At 39.4% G+C, this 19,039-nt stretch overlaps 1 protein-coding gene across 1 annotated transcript in view; it reads left to right on the plus strand.

Moving 5' to 3' along the window:
- The first annotated feature begins 597 nt into the window (after positions 1-597).
- KDM5A (lysine demethylase 5A) overlaps positions 598-19,039 on the plus strand; it is a 50,569-nt gene continuing 32,127 nt past the window's right edge. Inside the window, exons 1-9 of the mRNA XM_042795174.1 lie at positions 598-1,026; positions 2,947-3,024; positions 4,070-4,192; positions 6,326-6,496; positions 6,955-7,089; positions 12,403-12,508; positions 13,061-13,149; positions 15,988-16,146; positions 18,528-18,647. Coding sequence (XP_042651108.1) covers positions 862-1,026; positions 2,947-3,024; positions 4,070-4,192; positions 6,326-6,496; positions 6,955-7,089; positions 12,403-12,508; positions 13,061-13,149; positions 15,988-16,146; positions 18,528-18,647 — 1,146 coding nt within the window. The 5' untranslated portion in view covers positions 598-861. The remainder of the gene's footprint in view (positions 1,027-2,946; positions 3,025-4,069; positions 4,193-6,325; positions 6,497-6,954; positions 7,090-12,402; positions 12,509-13,060; positions 13,150-15,987; positions 16,147-18,527; positions 18,648-19,039) is intronic.

A 19,039-nucleotide genomic window follows, 5' to 3' on the forward strand; every position in this document is an offset into this window, starting at 1 on the left:
AACACTGAAGGCAGGTTTTTGTTTAAAACACAACACACGGTTCTTTTTGGAAGGCTAGATTGTAATGGAGAGGTAAAAGAGGTCGGGAGTGAGTCCCAACTTGTGAATAACTGACTTTGGAAAGAAAACAGTCTGTGTGGGGAGACCAGCAGGGGCCTGCGGAGGGGGCGTGGCCTACGGGGAGGTGTGGCGCGCGGGATGGGGCGTGGCCTGAAGAGGGGGGGCGTGGCTCCCGGCCCTTCCCCTGACGTCGGGCTCAGACAATGAGCGAAACGGCTCTTCAGCACCGGAAGTGAATGTCTCGAGTTTCGTCGCACATTCCTCCGCGACGGAAGTCCAGGCGGCCCCGCCCTCCTCGTCCCCCTTCCCCCACCCCATTCCTCCCCCAGCCGCGCCGCAGCGTGGCCTGAGGGGCGTCAGTGTCGCTGCAGGGTCTGCGGGGGAGCGGGGGGGGCCCGGGGGGGCCCGGGAGGCGGCCGGCTCCTCGGCGCCGCCGCGCCAGAAGAGCAGCGAAGGAGGGGGACTACTTTTTGGCTCGGAAGGCAACAGCGCTTCCCACTTCCGGGGAGGGCTGAGTGCGAGGAGGGGGAGGAGGGGGAGGAGGACGGGAGGGGAGGGGGGAAGACACGCGTAACTTCCGGCGAGCTGGAAGGCGAGCGAGTGGGGCTTGGCGAGGGGGGACGGCGGTCCCGGGGGACGGGACGGCGACACTTGGGCAGGAGCTGCCCCCGCCCCGCCGGCCGCCGCCGGAGGATGCGCCTCGGCCGCCCCTGAGCCCCCCCCCCCCCCCCCCGGCCGCCCCTCCCCGCCCTGCCCCGCCGCGGCCCTCCGTGCGCTCCCCCTCCCCCCGCCCCCGCGGCCATGTCGGGGGGCGGCGGGTCGCGCTACGCGGCCGAGTTCGTGCCCCCGCCCGAGTGCCCCGTGTTCGAGCCCAGCTGGGAGGAGTTCAGTGACCCACTCGGCTTCATCGGCCGCATCCGCGGCCTGGCCGAGAAAACCGGCATCTGCAAGATCCGGCCCCCCAAGGTACCGCTCGGGCGGGGGGGGGGGGCAGGGCAAGGCGGGGGGGGGGGGGGGTGCGGCGCCGGCTGGTCGCCGTGTGCCGGCAGGTCTGAGCCGGCCCGGGGTCTCGGGGGCAGAGCGGGGGATGTGGGGACCCCATTTTTCTCTTCTCCTCCCCCCCCCCCCCCTTCCGTTTGGGGTTTCGTGTGTCGCTTTCCCTAGGCCTTGCTGGCCGTGCCAGGGTCTCCGAGGAGCCTGTGTAATTTGTGATCTCAGAGCGGGGCCTTCTAGGGGTTGCTGTGGAGCAGGTGAGAAGCTGGTAGTGCGTGGCGGCGTCCGGGACTTCACGCTCTTTTTACTTTAAAAAAAAAAAAGAAAACCAAAACAACCCAACAGCCTGTTCATGAAAACTGCGAAGGCACTGTAGGTGAAATCAGGCGTTTTCTCCGGGAGCGGCGATAGGGAGGGAGGAGGAAGGGTGTTTCTCTGCAGCAGATCGTTGTTTATAAATGTAATCTTTAAACTTTTAATAGAAGTGCAGGCAACCCGTTTGTGCAGGGGAGTTATACGTATTAGTTTAGAAGGTAGAAGCTTAATCTCTCCGCTGGCTTGATTGTTATTTTATCACGACTTGCCCTGTGACTTGGTAAACTGCTTAGACGAGAACATCAGGCAGTTTGGCAAAAAGGTGGCTCGGTGACTTCGTAATTAAAGCACAAATAAACTTTAGATGTAGTCATAAAATAAAAGACTTGAAAATACTGGGAGAGGGGATGAAAAAACCCCAAAAGAAAGTGTGTAACTGAGAACAACTTGGATACGGGGGTTGCTGATTAGATTTCACGATCCATTCTCTCCTCCTGACCTGTCTGGGTTGCTGGAATCTGTTTAGTTGGTTTAATGACATGGTGAAAACTTGACCTCCAAGGGGCTGCCCTTTCTAAAATAAGCAGAATGGCTTAGGTTGAGAGGCTGCAAGAAACTGATCCAGGTCCTGTTTGTTGAGAGTAACTAGAACTTTCCTGGCTGTTAACGCATTTGTATTTCTCTACGATTGCTTAGCTGTTTGCATTGCAGGGCTTTGCAGGATGTGTGTGTCAGGTTGATTTGCAACCTGCAATAAGGACTAAATCAGGTGCTTTATACTAACCTTAATGATTTATTTTTCTTTTCCATTATTAGAACCTGTAAATATTTTACAATTGTGCTTGAGGCCTTTATATGCTGCAGCAGTGCAAATAATAGATACTTAGTGTGGCTTGTCCACCTGGAATGGGGTGTCCTTACTCTTGTATTTACTGCCAGGGAGACAATCTACTATAACTTCAGCTTTCTTAAAAAGTGCCGAAATGCTGAATTATACTTGTTTTGTTGTCGCTTTGAAAGAAGGGGCTAGGAGGCACTTGTGGTTGAACCGACTGCTGACTGTTTTGATAAAGGTGTTATTTAAGGCTGCCTTTCTGTTAAAAAAATTGGATGCCTGACTGTTAGTCTTATCTTTATTGAAATGACTGTAGGCGAACATGAAGAAAGTTAGATATGTAATAATCTACTTTATTTAGTCTTTGTCACTGTTGATGGTGAGAATTTTGCAACGTGCAGGATATATAGAACTTTTTAACCAGCAAATAAATAGCCAACAAGCTACAGGATAGCTCTCACATTTAAACTCAGTATAAGGTAATGCATGCTGAAATGCTTTGAACCTTATTTTCTTCTATATTTTTAATTCTGTGAGGATCTCCAAACTAAAATATTGTGGGAAGAACCTTATTTTAAAAGCACAGAAGTGTCATAAAGTTGGAAAGTGATGTCACCAGTTGTCCTGAGAATCTCATTTACTGTTGGGACCTTGTTTACTCAGACATTGTTAGGGCATTCTGTTTTCTGCATTTTTTGAGAAATTTATTGAAGCAATAAAATGTTTTTTCTGTCTCTGTTCAGGACTGGCAGCCTCCATTTGCATGTGAAGTACAAAGTTTTCGTTTCACTCCACGAATTCAGCGCCTGAATGAACTGGAGGTGAGCTTTTCCACCGTTGATGTAATTCTGTGTTTGTACTGAAAACAGTAGGTGTCCTTGCTTGAGATTTGCATCTTGGCAGGTTTCTGGGTGGAGGAGACTTTAGAAACCCATAGACCACATCAGTGTTTATACTTGGCAGTGGCAGAGTTCACATAAAATAACTCTCCATGGCTTTGAGAAAAGTCTGGTTTTTATTTTATTACCCAAAATAACCACAAGACTTTTCACATTCAACTGGAAACATCTAAAATGAATGCCAAGCACCATGTTGTGTAGTAAGAGCAGCCACTGTCTAGCCTTCACAGCTCCACAGGCAATGAATTTTTTTTTCTTAAAATATTGACTGCTGTTCTGAAGCCCCTGGTTACCTTATACTGTCTGGATAATGCCTTTTAAGCTTTAAAATGAACTGGTTTCTTTATAGGCTTATTATAGTTGGTTAATTTTACGATTCAGAAATGTATGGGAGCTTTCTTGAAAGCCATATGAGTCACATTTTGTCTTGGTTTTTCTTTTTCTCTACAACTTTTCTCAAAGCCTTGCTCTGTCCATATACCAGAGTCATGTATCATTTGGCTTGTAAATGGGTCTCCTTATGGAAAGTGATTTGAGTACTCCAAAAGTACTCAAGGGAGGAGGCCCTTCTGCATGGTAAGGCATATATAAAAAATGTTTGTAACTCTCCTCCTCCCCCAAATCTATATTTTAATAATTACTCTTATGTTTCTCCCTGGAATGCTGATTTTTTTCATAAGTATTCATTTTGGTTTTAAACCAATAAACGGTTGAGTAGTAGTTTGGTTTATAGCCTCTTGAATGCAGAGAGAAAAGCATATACAATTTTCTGTTTGTAAAGATCTTTCTTTTTATCGATATTTCTATTTCAAGGGTGTTTTTACATGAGTAAGAAATACCTCACTTGCCAAGTTGCACATTGAAAATGTAAATGCTATAAAAACTTGTGATGTTTTTTTTCAGCACTGTAAGGTGTTGTCAAACTTGTTTTGGGACATAAGTGTTTGTCTTCCTTTATTGATTTCAGGCAATGACAAGAGTGAAGTTGGACTTCTTGGATCAATTAGCAAAATTTTGGGAACTCCAAGGATCCAATTTAAAAATCCCGGTGGTGGAGAGAAAAATACTGGATCTCTATGGTCTGAGCAAGGTGAGTAAACAATTATAGGCCTTGATCAGACAGGGCCATTGTTTTTTCTTCAAGCTCAAGAAGCCAGGCAACAGGGAGGGCTTGTTTTGCAGCATTAATCTCATTAATATGGAGATTAAATGAGTGTGAAAAAAAAAAATTACAGTGAAAGAGAATTTTTAAATTGAATAGCTATGGCAGACATGTCAAGCATAGTTAAATCAACTGCCTTCAGTTGGGTCCTATACAGCATGTATTTGTGGCCTTTTATACAGCTTGAACACCCTGATGTCAGCTGGCCACTTGCTTTTTAGTTCTCCTCTTTTACATATGGTAGAGCTGCAGGAGTTTGAGGTGGCTTTTGAGAAGGCAGTGGTATACTTGCATGCAGTTCAGCTTCTCGCCTAGCAATTCTGTAATGAGTTATAGTTGCTCACTCCTCTCTCCCTATAGAGGTTTTCCACATGACATAAACATGCATCTTTGAGAATTTATAATGTTAACTTCTGGAATAATTATTTTAATTAAGTTTCAAAACAGGTTTGTCTTAAGGTTGGCTAGAAATATACGCTACTGTAGTTGTTTGGTGTGGGTTTTTTTCAAAGTTTGTAAACAAGTAAAATATCTCTTGGAGTTTGCTTTTGCATTGGTAAAGTATATGTACTGTTATGTACTTACCTGCTAAGGATGGATTGTTAGTGTAAATAGGTAATTTCTTCTTGCAACGTAAGGAATTAACATATGGTAGAGGTAAGGAATTAAGATAAGGTAGTTCTAGTGCTTCTAGGTTAGAGCATCAGTTTCCATTCCTTGTCACACTTTTTTTCTCCTAAGTAAAAATGTAAAGATCTGAATAGATTTTATTTTTAAGGGAAGAAGTCATAGTCTTTTGGACTTTTTTTTTTCTTTTCCTGTCAGTGGTGGTTTGCTGGGATATGCGGGTTGTCATAGTGGTCCTGGGAAATATCTGGGTCACTCTTATGAGCTGGAACAGATATGCATGTCTAAGCTTATTTAGTTACTTGGTGGCTTCTCTAGACATTTTGCATGTAGAAATAAATTCTTCATGAACGTTTTGAAGACAAGTTGAAGTTCAGGAGTATTCTAGTACTTTGCTGTAAATATGAGAAAAAATAATGCTGTTGTCGTTTTATCTAAGTGTAGCTGTCTGATTATAAGAGGAACCAGAATGAATTAATTTATTTGTCACTCTCACAATTAGACTTTTGAGTTTCCCTCAGTCTCAAAGGTAAACCATAAGCTTCATTCCAGTAATAGAATACTTTGGATTGAGGTTTCTAACAGTCTGTGAAACATTAAGCATGAAATTTGGTCCTCATGTGTAAAGAAATGTAATGCAAAACTCTACTGTTGTAGAAATGCTGTTAGTCTTACAATGATATAAATGAAATTACAATCCATTTGGGTTTTAAGCTACTTGGCAGTAAAACTGTAAAGCGAATGAAGATAGCGGAAATGTGGCCAGTGTTTCTAAGAAAGCAACTCTCATGCTGTTATGATCATTGCTTGGAGGCAAATGGTCTGTTGTTTTTCATTCTATGTCTATATTAGTTACATGTAAGCAGTGATAGTTCTGTATGTGATTTACTAGACTTAAACCAATTGAAGTCAGATGTAAAAAGAGGACCGAGTTGATTGGAAGGTAAATGCAGTTTCTCCTCTTTTTCCAGTAGTTTCTCTTCCGTTCAGGGTTTTGTGAAAGTTCCTATAACTTCTATAACTCTGAAGCTCTAATGCTCCCTTCTGCCTGCGGTTAGAATGGGCTTTGCTTCTGGCCAGACTTGTGTTTTGCATCAGAGTACAGGTCTGGTGAGAGTTAACTTTTCAGTTTGTTTGGATGGTGGGGTTTGTGTTCTTTCCAACACATCATAAATCTTAACTGTTGGACGACTCCTGTCTAGGACAGTATGCAGTTTACATTTACTAGGAAAATTGTTATGTTAAATATATTAAATAATGAGGATAAGTGGTTAGTTATTAAAGTACTGGCCTTTCAGGAAACAAAAACTAAATTCAAGATTCTGTCACTTTTGAATAGAACCTTTTAACATTTGGTCTGTTTAATTGATTCTTGGTTTATGTGAGGTGGTGAGAGCAGCTCAAAACCCTGAACTTTTTATTTATGTGTTTCAGATTGTTGCCAGCAAAGGAGGCTTTGAAGTAGTCACTAAAGAGAAGAAATGGTCTAAAGTGGCAAGTCGGCTTGGCTACCTGCCAGGAAAAGGCACAGGATCGTTACTAAAGTCTCATTATGAAAGGATCTTGTACCCCTATGAGCTTTTCCAGTCTGGGGTCAGCCTTATGGTGAGACACTTCTCCTTCACGATATGAAGAGGGGACCCAAACCGAGGACATAGGGTCTACAGTTTTAGAAGTTTAGCTATTTAAATAAGCCTAGAACCACCCTCATACTTACTTGTGATACAATAGTTCTAGAAGTTGTAATGTGACCTTGTGTAGTTATTTTCTGATAGGCATTTATTTATAGGACTGAGGCCAACCCTATTGGGAAGGAAAACAGAGCAAAAGATGATACGCTTATTTGGAGAGATGTCTTTTTCTCTTGATAAGCTGGCAGTTGAGATTCAGTTTTGTTATTTTGAAGTGTGCGTGGATTAATTGGCCTCTTTGTCCGAATGGCATGTGTAATGCTGTGTGATTTCACTCATCCTGTTTCTTAGCAAACAGCACGATTCACAGACCACAGAACGATTAGCACTGCCTGATCAATCAACCTGGTGTTCTGTGCTGTGATTCTCTAGGGCATCCAAAAGCCAAACTTGGACCTTAAGGAAAAAGTGGAGGCTGAGGACCTTGGCTCAGATGCCCAGGCTTCCCCAAAGCAGGCTTCAAGAATGAACGTTGTGCTGAAGAGGACCAGGCGTGTCAAATCTCAGGTACTCCCATTAATCATCTCTTACAGACAGAGAACACTTAATCCTCCCACCAGCACAGCAGCGTTGGCAGTGCCACAGTCTTTGTCTGGCTGTGGGAGCCTGCTCAAAAGCACCACCAGGAAGCAGTGTTCATTTAAATAAAATCCGGAGAAGGATGTCTCTGAGGCCTGGTTTGCTTATGGTAGATGCACTGTTTATCTGAAAACTTTTAAAAGCTGCTTTTTGTTTATTGTCAAGTAATGTAGGTACCTTGGTAGTGAATATATCTGTGAAAACTAAACAGGTAAAAAGCCATTTGTGAAATGATGTTGAAGCTGCTACTTGTGCAAAGTTCGGAAAGTTTTTTAAAACTTTCTCAAATATACCCTTTGGTTAAACAAACACAACTATGTGTAGATAAGTCTTTATTAGTTGTGGAAATTATACGTAGGTCTAATTGTCTTAAGCAGGACAGACTTTTTCTGAAGAAATGAAAGAGATACGTGGGGAGATGCTCAGTGATGGCTGGAACTGTATAGGATTTCCACAGTTCTACTGAAAAGAGGCTGTTTTTTTTTTCTGGATTAGTGGTGTTGGTAGAAAATTCAGGTATTCTACTAGGTGATATTAAATCTTGGGAGTGCCCCCCAGTAAATTCTGTTCAAACTGAATCACCACCATTTTAAATGCTATATCATTAGAAATAATCTTGGAGGCTTGTCCTGATGGCTCCGTTGCTTCTATTGCACTATTTAAAACAGGCTTTCACCTTTTGACAAAGCTATCTATTTCAGGCAGCATCCTAAGGCTCTTCACAGCAGGCCTAGTGGCTCCCTGCTGGCCAGTCAGAGGAACATGAATTTGTATGCAACAAACTTACTACCTGATTGATGCCACTTTAGACATATTTTAAGCACCACAGGTTTTTAAACTGCTTTTTTTTTTTTAATATATCTTGTCACTGAGATGTTTGAGTATCCTTTATAAACTTTCATCTTTTTCTCTGATACCATGTTTGATTTAGACTAAATTGTCTTTTTTAGTATGTTTTCTCAACTTACTGAAGCTGACTTGATGATAATTATTGTAGCCATATAGCTGCATCACACAAACAGTCCCAGTCTGTGATCTTACCAGAAGTCTCGAATCATGTATTGTTAGGGAGTTATCCAGGAAAACTGAGCATGCTGCAGGAACTGAAGCGGTCAGTCGTTACGTGGAATTCTGCTTTGGATTTGAACAAATCTTGTGAAATAGTGCCAGTATGACCTTTTCCTCATACATGGTATAAAAGTGTCACTGTGTTATTAAGATCCTGTGGGATCTCTTCTCCTGCTGACTTCAATAGAATAATGGTACTTCTCATTTCTCGGTGTTGGAAAAAATGATTCCGTGGTGATCGTGGCGCAGTATAGCTGCTTCATTTCATTTAAAGGGGCTGCTTTACAGAAATGAGAGAGGTGATTTTATTTGGTTCATCTGCAAAAAGTAAATGAGCAAATACATATATTTAAATTCTTTTTATTAGGCCTGTAGCCACGCTGTCTTTTAGGCATTATAGTTATTAAAATGGCTGAAATGAGTTCTTTAATGCAGGGAAAAACTCAACCTACTTGCATAGCCAGGAGAAGTATTTTTTTGGCTGTGTTGAAAGCTATGTGTAACTCTTATTAAGAGTCAACTCTGGAACTGTATTTATAAACAGAGATTTGTTCTCAGTAGCCTCAAATGGTGGAAGTATAAATATCTGGGGAATGCTGAGAAATTGTACCAGATTTCAGTGTACCTCCTTACTGTAGACAGGACTCTGTTTATTGTTTGAAGTGCTTACCTGGAATCATATCAGTGAGTCTAGATAGTCTTCAGAGAACAGGGAATATGCAAGTAATAAAAAAACCCACTAAATAAATGTCATTCCGCTCTAGCTGAAACATCTGAATGATTTGTGTGTAGTGTGCTGAGTAGTCCAGTGCCTGGGTAGTGAGCATGGATAACTACGCTGACCTCTGCATGTCAGTAATTTCTTCCCAGTGCTTTAAAGTACTTTCCAATGCTCTGTATCTTACTGTAGCTTAGGTGTACCTAAGAATGGGTGATGAATAAGAAAGCATAAAGCTAGTAATCGGAAATTACTGAAATAAACAAGGATCCTCAGCAGTAGAAGTGGGTGGCAAATTTGCAAAAAGCAAAATTTTTAGAGCAAGCGATAAATGAGAGGAAACAGGGAATGAGTATTCTCTTTTGTGAAATATGGCTTGGGAATCTTAGGATACCACAATCAAATGTCAGTTGAATACACTGTCTTTGAATTGGAAGAGGATAATCTGGATATGGCAGATTCTGCTCAAGAATAGACTTAATGCTTCAATCTCTTTGCCTTTTCTCTGAAGAAAGCTATAGTAAATAAAAACTGGAGAAGGGCAAATCTGAATTATTAAGGACTTGTAAAGAAAAGCACACCAAAAAGTAGAATTAATTCAGATTAGGGAAAGAGAATATCCTTAAGGAAAGGTTAAATTTGGGAGAATACCTCTTAGAAAAGAGTAGAATAGCTTCAAAGATAACCTGTTAGCATGTGTTTTAATGGGCAAGGGATTTGTCTAGTGAGGTTACATCATGATGATTTCTGGTAGAGAAATGCAGTACTGGGAAAAAAAGATAATGAAATGCTGTCTTTTCAAAAGATACTAACTTAATGTCCGGAGAATTTTCTGAGAGATTGAAAACAATTCTAAGTAATGTATCTACTTTCAGGTTTCTTATACAAACTTTGTTGACTACAGAGTAACGGAATTGATAAAATAAGCATCCTTGTTTTTAATTTGAATTATTTCCTTCCATGGGAATAATTGTGTGAAACAAAAGAACTCTGTGAGATGGTGACAAATGCCCAAAACATGTAAATATTTTGATTCTTGGCTGTAACTATTCTGGTCTTGTGCACTGGGGGTGGAAGGGTGGGATCTGAATGTTTCAAAATTGATGAAGATAGGACAACAGAAAAAAGATAGTGTGTGAATCCAGTGTAACTGCATTGTGTTATTAGGATTTGCCCACATACAAGAAAAGCCTTTGGGTTGTACTTGCAGTTGAGAAGGTAAAAGAAACAAAAATATGTCTGCATCCTTCCGGAAAAAGAGGAGGTGAGAACAGAATTGCAGTTTAATCAAGTTAATTTTGTTTGTATGGAAAAAGTACAATGCAAAAATGTGATGGAGTTTTGTCTTGTTAGCAATGAGAAAATGAGAAGAAATGCAAGATATCCGCTTCCAGGCATTCTCAGTTTTGAGTTTGGTATTTTTATACAATCTTAGAGGACACCACAGAGAGTCTATTTGTTGAAGCTTCTGAATCCTTTTTGTCTTCACACCTTAAACTATCGATATCCTGGCAGTGTTCATAAGGCTATATAGGAAGCTGATTTTTTTTAAAAAATAGTTCCATTCCAATTTGCAACCTGTTCTTTTTGAAAACTATATAGTGTTTTCCACCTAAGCATGAATAGATTGTATCCACTTAGGTTTAGTGGAATGCAAGTAAATCTGGGCAATGGAGTTATGAAAATATATTTAGGCAATGCATTTTTAAACAAAGCTATAAAACTGAAGAGGCGTTGCTGGTGTTAATGATTTAGTTTTAGTAACTATGATAGTAAAATTATTTTTCTGGTATCACTGAGAAGTGTATCTTAGGTCACAACAGCAGGAGAGCAATTGTGGGGATCGTTCGTAAATATCGCTGAAATGATGAAAAATTGTGTTGCACTGAGAAATGTAATGTGGGTTAATTCTGTCAGGTTCTGTTAGTTGAGAGAACGAATGAGCTGTCAATGAACTTAAAATGTGAAGTGAGGGTCTATGAAGTCTCCATGTGGTAGGCTTTCTTGTACGGCAAAAAGGTCAATGTTTTCTTACGGTTTGTTAGCCAAGAGGTGAGGAATTTATGAGAAAAATTTGCCAGAGTACAAGAGTGGGCTTGCAAAGTTAGTAACGTGTATCTAAAGTGAAAATAATTTAATATCAACATAGAATTCATAAATGTTCAAAATGAGAATATCAGCAATAATAATTTTGGAAAGATACCAGTTAGCATACTGCATATACAGTTCAGTGGCATCAGGGACTCTAAATATCACTAAAAATTCCTTGGAGTAATAATGCCTAGAAAATGATACCTCTTTTTGAGGTGTTCCAGAAGCAAGAAAAATAACTGATTCTGGCTGAGTAAATGGAAGTCATCTTATTTCTTTTAGCTTTATTGCAAATGCATTTGAGCTTATTTTAAACACTGTTTTAGAAGGGGGTTTTTGTTTATTGATTAAAAACTCTGAAAGCACGTCACCTCAAGGGAGCTTGTTTCATGCATGATGTATCAGGCTGTAACTCTGTGGAAAATGACAGATGAAGTACCATCAGGAATTTACTTGAAGAATAACCTTTTTAGAATTAGATACCTGCCTTCAGAAATGATAAAGTTGCTGAGATCTTTTAAGATCAGTGAATTTCACAAGGAAGGTTGTGAATGATGAGAATTCAGTGGCCTTCTGTACCAGGTTAGAAAGGGTTTTCAAAGTATGAGGAGGCAACATAAAGAAAAATGCCAAGGTGATTTCATTGCAGATAAAAACAGAATATGTCGGTTCTTTCTGTTGTTAGGTTACTGGTAATGATGTGGGAGAATGATCAGTCAGTATGGGTCAGTAATAGGAAACAAGAAGTTCAGCTGAAGAGAACGTTTCAGGCAACAGCACTGGCAGGGGCATAGAGTTGTCGCTTAATGGGTCTTTTCATCTCTGATTTTGAGGTTGCAAGGGCACCGTGAGTAGCTGTGATCTCAGAGTTGTGCTCAAAACAAGTCATCACAAATAAACCCAGGAGCAGAAAAGCTTAAGGAAGTAGGTTGGAACTCTGTTAGTGTCGTGTGTATGTTATCTACCCAAGGAAGCAGATGAATTCTCGTTGAAACAGTGTACGTGTTGCCATCCAAGCACTTGACTGATTCATGGTGATTTTGGAAAAATATTGCTGTGGTTTTCTTATTTTTTGCTAAGTGTCAAACCTGGTTTTCTTCTTTGCTATATAGGTGACTTTCTGTAGTTAATCTGTAATACTAAATGGGAAGTAGTTTGGGAAGTTGAGACAAAACTATTGTCTTCTATTTCATGTGCATTTGTTCATTGGCTTTAGGAACAGAAAATCATGTTTTTTCATGCCTCTGTTTCCTTTCTTTGGATGAGCAGATGCTGTGAGAGAGTGGAATATAAACAAATTATGAAGAGACCCAGAGGGGAAATATTGATGGTTTGTGCTGATGTGGTCTTGTTTTTATTTTTAGGCGGAGGCAGGAGAAATGAGTAGAAATACTGAACTAAAGAAGCTGCAGATCTTTGGAGCTGGACCTAAGATGATGGGACTGGCATTGGGAGCAAGGGATAAAGAGGGTAATTAAATCTTGGGCTCATTGCTTTGTAAAGTAACAAGGCTGTTAAATCTTTCTGAATGTTTCTAGATACAACATTAAGAAGTAGGCAAAATCATTATAACTGGAAAAAGAAAGCTAAGAATTCTAGGGCTTCATTCACAAGAAAGATTTACAGGGTGCTTCATGTAACTTGGCATAGTTTCAGCTCTTTATGTATTATATAGTAACAATAACAATTAAACAGCTGTTGAACAGACAGAGTGACTGGAAGAGAAAACAGAATTTGACAATACTGAAACTGATCCTACCAGCTAAGTGCACAAATGATGAGTGTAATTCACTCTGTTTCATGAGGCAGTTGGGATTGTCTGTGAGGATAAGCAAAATATGTTTTCCTAATCTCTGAGTTTTAGATTGGTCAGGTATAACAAGGCATTTTTGCTTTCTTTGGACTGTCAGGTATTTTCTGATATGAAAGGCGGAGTACCAGACTGGATATCTGTGGTGGTTTTGCAAGTTAAGTCTATCTTGATGTGATTATGAATAACATTTAATTTTCTTACACTTAAAGATGAGGTGACACGAAGACGCAAGGGAACCAGATCAGAAGCATTTGGAATGCAGATGAGACAACGCAAAGGAACTCTTTCTGTCAACTTTGTAAGTTTGATTCATTTGCTGTGATTTCTGATAAGAAATTGATTTACTAAGATATATTTTTTTTTCCTAAAACACCTCCCTCCTCTTCCCACACCCCCCCCCCCTCCCCCAATATATGAATGGATGAACACTGCAGCAGATGATACAGTTATGGGAAGAATGAACAGGGTTTTGAAAAATACCCTCTAGGTTTCCGTTTTAACGTTTTGGTCAGGAAGGATGTTGCAGCATGAATGTACTTACTGATCATGGGTTTGAGGGCTTGCTTTGCCACACACTTCTTGCATGCTTTCAGTAGCTCACTTTCTATTAGAGTTCTCCTTTGTATAACAAGTATAATACTACTTCTCTCCCTTAAAAGGTATTTTGAGGTACTCCAGTACTTCAGGAATTTTTTAGTAATTCCAGCTTTTGTGTCCTTTCTGTTTTGAGTTTGAACTAGTCATTATACAAGTCCATGCAAAACAAACCCCTAAGGGGAAAAATTATATGTTTATTGCTCTGATGTTTGACCATGGAAAAGCGGTGTATAGTTGTTCTTAATGTGTTTCATAGCACATGACTTTTTAAGTCATAATGTAGCATGTGTATGCAATGATGAATGAAGATGCATGCTTTTAATGTCTTAAAAATTAGACTCTTCACTAATAATTCAGCTTTTTTTTTTTTTCTTAGCCTGAGAACACTTACAAGAGCTTATTTTAAATTTCAACCTTAGAAAGCCAAGACAACAGAAAGTTTCTAGTAATTGTAATTTTATATGTGGAAATGCCTTTTGGGGAAAAAATGTAGGAGAAGTAGGGTATTTAAAAAACAGATCATTGTGCCATTGCAGCTAAGTTAGAATTTGTGACTTGATTTTTTTTCAATTGTACTACTACTTCTGAATGTATGGTGTTCATAGGCTATGTAAATGTTGTGACTTCTGTTTAAGTATGCTTCAATTTAAAAATACTTTGTCTAGTCTCTTTCTTTAAAGAAAACTGTGTTTGTTTACTCTTTCCATTTACTCCTATTTATGAGAGAAAATGGAAATACTGTAGCAGCAGAACTGCTATTTTGGAGCTATATTGCTGTAACTGTAATCTTGTGAGATTCTGTGACTTGGTACCATTTGCTTCCACACTTTTTTGTACTTGGATGAGAGATCTTCAAGGAAAGCAGTCTTTGAAGAGCACAGGTGATAGCCTTATATAACTTTTGTCTGAAAAATACTGTGCTACAGTTTTGTTTATACTTTTCTCTCATTCATGTATCTCTTTATGAAATGCTAAGTGTGAATTTTATTTTATCTATGTGAAATGCTAACTGTGAAATAAAATACACCTCCCCCCTGGTAAATATAGTTATCTATAGTCATAGTCTTACTGTGTTATGTTCCGTGGCTAGGAGGCTTATTTGTGGTTATTGTGTAATCACAGACCTGCTTGTGAACATGTATTTCAATGCAGTCTTTGTATTTGACAAATCATCACTTGAGCTGACATAAAAAGGATTGCATACGTTAATATGAATTTTGAGAGAAGAAGATATTATTAGTGATAGGTAATTAGTGAGTATCATAGAATAGCCTTCTCTTATGATTGCCATTTTAATGCATCTTTAGTTTTGGGAAGAGAACCTGGAAATATCTGCTAAGGTACCCTCTCTCTGTTTTGTATATTTGCAACAAGAGCAACTAGTTTGATGTTTTAGACAGACACGGTATTCCATGAGGGTAAGTGCGTGGAATTTTTTAAAAAGGTGAAAATATTATGTCTCTTCATAGAACTGCATTATTTTTAAAAGTTTTTTTCTTAAGCAACTTGAGCAATTTTCTTAAATATACTATTGTATAACTAGGAAGTTGCATACTTAACTAGCTGGTGTAACCAAGATGAAGTTGACATCAAGTATTTAACACAACTGTGTGAACCTAATCAGCTGAAAAGCACGTGTTTTTGTTACACATTGATAAAAATAAGACCCCCAGTGTTACTCATGAAATTCATGTTGCTGTTAAAAATGTATGTATAATTTTTTACTGTCATAAAGTAATACACAGTTTCTTCATTTATATTATTACAGATCTTCATTACTATATTAAATGTTTATATTAAATTTAGAAGTCTTTTGAACAATACAGGAAGCAACAGCAAAGAAAATTTGAAACCTATTGATAGGGTTTTCTCTTTGGTCCCTGAGAACACCTCCCAGTGAGTGTTCTTGAGAGATTATCTTGGACAGACACCTGTGAAAATTGTTTGCTATTGTATTGGGATTAATGCTTCTCTTATTTGGGGTTTTTACCCTTTATTTTGGAGAAAATGAGAGAGGTTGATACCTTTAGATACTGTTTCTTCAATTCACCTTGGATTTTTAGACAGAAATCTGTAGATCTGGAGGTTTTATCTCTTCTATTCCCTTACAAAGATAATCACTGCCCTGTTTAAAGTGTTGGCGTGTGTGTTTTTGGAGATATTCTTCAGCCGTGTGCTCTTTGTAGGGGTTTAGTTCAAAATTTCCATGTTATAGGCTCAAAAAGATGGAAAGCATTACCTTCTAAAAGCTGTAATCTACTCTTTTGCCTTAGAATAACTTGAAAGAAATGCTACTTAGAGTTATATAGAAAACATCCAACTGACCTGGATTGGTATTTTGTGGCACCCAAAGTTTCCCTCTCCCCCACATACTACTGCTTTGGGAAATAGAAGCATCATCCTTCATTATCAAGGCTTCTTATGTTACATATTCATATATCCGAGTTTAGGATTATATCCTTTGTTCCTTAGTTTAAGGAAAGCAGGTTCTGGATGAAGCAACTTTTTTGTAACTTCTTTCTTTTGTTTTGCTCCACAGGTTGATCTGTATGTTTGCTTATTCTGTGGCAGAGGAAATAATGAGGACAAACTGTTACTTTGCGATGGATGTGATGACAGCTATCATACTTTTTGCTTGATTCCTCCTTTACCAGATGTCCCCAAGGGTGACTGGAGATGTCCGAAGTGTGTTGCTGAGGTACAGTTCTAAAACTGCTCAAGCTTTGTATGTATACTGGTGTTCCTGGAAAGGTGAGAAGAGCAGCCTTTCAGCTCAGTGCCCTTTTGATCTGGGTAGAAGCTGTAGTTTTGTTTGGAATATTGTCAAGATGAGCTGTGAATCTCCAGCTGTTCTTGGTTGATGAGCCATAAAGAGAGAGAAATGTTGCTTCTAGAGCTTGGGCATAACTTTGTTTATTATACAGCCACGAGACAGCTAAAACTTTGACCTTTGTGCAAATAGCTGAAACGCAATTTGATAAGCTCGTAGTGGGAAATTAGGGTGAGAAGTAGGGTTGTGATAGGTGTTTCAGCGTAATGATGAGATTTTGTAAACTGTGAAGTAATCAAAGTATGCAATTTGGTCATAACAGGGAGCTTTTATTATTGAGAAGACATTATGGCATTGTTCAGAGTAGCTTGTAGCAGAAAGTGAAAGAACTAATTTAAAAATCTGTAGCTATTCTGGATTTGGTTTAAACTAAAGGAACTGTTGAGGCTCAAAGTGGAAGCTAGTTGAATTTCATTGTTCAAAAAAGATGAGCTACCAAGTTCCAAGAGACAACTGATCAACAGCCTAAAGGCAGTGAGCATCATTTGATTGATTGGCTTAGTATTTGTTTTAAGAAAACAAATTTCACAAGCTCAGGAAATTGGTAGATGTAGCATTCAGAGGAAGAAAGCTTATCTGTTTTAAATCTTCAATTTTGTTACTGGCTTTAACTTTTTAGACTGTGTTTTTTCCAAAAGGGCAGTTGTGTATATGCCTATTTTCCCTCCACATCTCCCACACCCTTCCTAACTGTGGGCTTCTGCTCTTGTTTATGGGGGTGTATGAATAGTTGTGCACCCACATAATGAGATGGATCAGCTTGCTGCTCTCTAACCCTTCACCAGGAGAAATTACATTGTCAGGTGAACTCAGGCAAATGCTGTTGTGAGAGGTGGAAATTCATAGTTACAGGCAGGGGAGAAGGTGTAACTAACCCTTTGGGTTGCTGATCACACAGTGGATTAAGCTGCTTGTTTATTGTTCCTTAAGAGAGAGCAATAAAGGAGTATTAGCAAACTACAGGAATATAGTGTGGCAGTAATTTACAGAATATTATAGTAAATAAAGTGACTGTGTTCACTTAAAGGTGTGGAAACTCAGAAGAAATTTCAGTAGCACTACTACTAAAACCGGGTATGTTGTTCTGAAGGAAAAAGTGTGCATATAGGGACAAAATCAGGAAAGTTAAGGTGCCAAATAAGTTACTAGCAAATGATTCAGAAAGTATTTGAAAAATTCTGGAAATAAGAGGAAGAAGGTAAAAAGTATAGCTATGTTATGTAATGGAGAGTAAACAAATAACAGCAGAAAGATGTTTGAAATGCTCAGTAGTGTTTTTTTGCTTCAGTTTTTACTTTAAATGTTAATTGTGTACAGATGCTTAATGTAATGTTAACAGCAGGGTGCTGGAATAGAATCTAGGAAGAATAAGGGAAGGGCTCTTTATATGTATTGAGGTCAACATTGTTTGACAATGTTTACAGATGTTGTAGATTCTCTGTTGCAGGCTTCATTTAAGAACTACTTTGATAAATGTTGGGCATCATCTGAGGATAGTTTCTCTCTAAGAAATAGAAAGTACTGATCTCTTGAATTCCTTTCGGGTCCTGTTTGTTTATGACTGAACAGTTGATGTCATGTTTGTGTTCAAATGCCTCTTGTCTATATATAAACATTGTGTCAGATACAAAGGGGCTGGAAAGGACACTAGAAATGGGTGGGGAGAGTAGCTGAAATGTGAACTAGTGTTTTTCACCCTGTTGGGATGAATGGGGATAGAAAAGTGGAAGTCTTGAAGATTTTCTGTCAGTTAGACCATGTCTGTTGTTAGCTGTGTTGCATTATTTTAATTTCCTTCTTCCTCTTTTCCTCCTATTTACTTTCACAGTGCCAAACCCATTGATGATTTGCTGACTTGATAGGACTGAAGTACTTGCAGGGTTTGTTCCTGTGTAGTTATTCTGCAGGTGCTTGCATCGAGTGTATCTGAGAAATGTCTTATGGCTGTCTAAGCATCTTGTGCACTGTTTCACTCTGTGGCTGGCAGCAGCAGATGGTGAAACTTAGCTTTGGACTTTCGGAAAGCAGAAGTGTGTAGCATTGGGGTTTACTGTGTTAGATTAGCTTCTGTACAACTAATTCTGTTCTGTTTCCGTTGTGGTAGGACTTCCTCAGCTAAGAAAAGCACTGAAAACTGATAGTTTACTGTGTTTGGTAGGGGCTCAGATAGACACTAGTTTTTTCTGCTAAAAATGTAACTGTGTCATAATCTGCTGCAGGGAACAATATTTTTATGTTCTGTCTCCTAGGAATGCAACAAACCCCGTGAGGCCTTTGGATTTGAACAAGCTGTCAGGGAATATACTCTCCAGAGCTTTGGTGAAATGGCTGATAACTTCAAGTCTGATTATTTCAACATGCCGGTCCATGTGAGTTTCAACTTTTGTTGTGATTCCTTGTTGGGGAAAAAGAAGATGTTTCAGCTGATCCTGGATTTTTGCTGAGGCATCTTAGCTTTGTTTAAAGAGGCACCATAAGCTTTAAATGTGCAAACAAATTATTTAACTTTCTGGCATCTGGTCTCATTTCAGCTTCCTTTCACCCTTTTCCTAGGATGGATAGATAGCTTAATTTTTTGTTACGGTATACCTTATTGGTTGTACTCTAAGTTCTTGCTTCTTGCCCTTTTTGATTAATTGAACCAAGTATCTTGTTCTTGTTTGGCAGAGGTCTTTCTCCTGCCTTTCCCATGGCTTTTGTCTTGGCTTAGTTTGTTCAGAGGATAAATCATTGTTTTCCTCCCTGTTACAGTCTTTTCTTG

Source organism: Tyto alba, unplaced genomic scaffold (genome assembly GCF_018691265.1).
Source record: "Tyto alba isolate M040663 unplaced genomic scaffold, T.alba_DEE_v4.0 Super-Scaffold_21, whole genome shotgun sequence".
In the NCBI taxonomy this organism is placed as follows: Eukaryota; Metazoa; Chordata; class Aves; order Strigiformes; family Tytonidae; genus Tyto; species Tyto alba.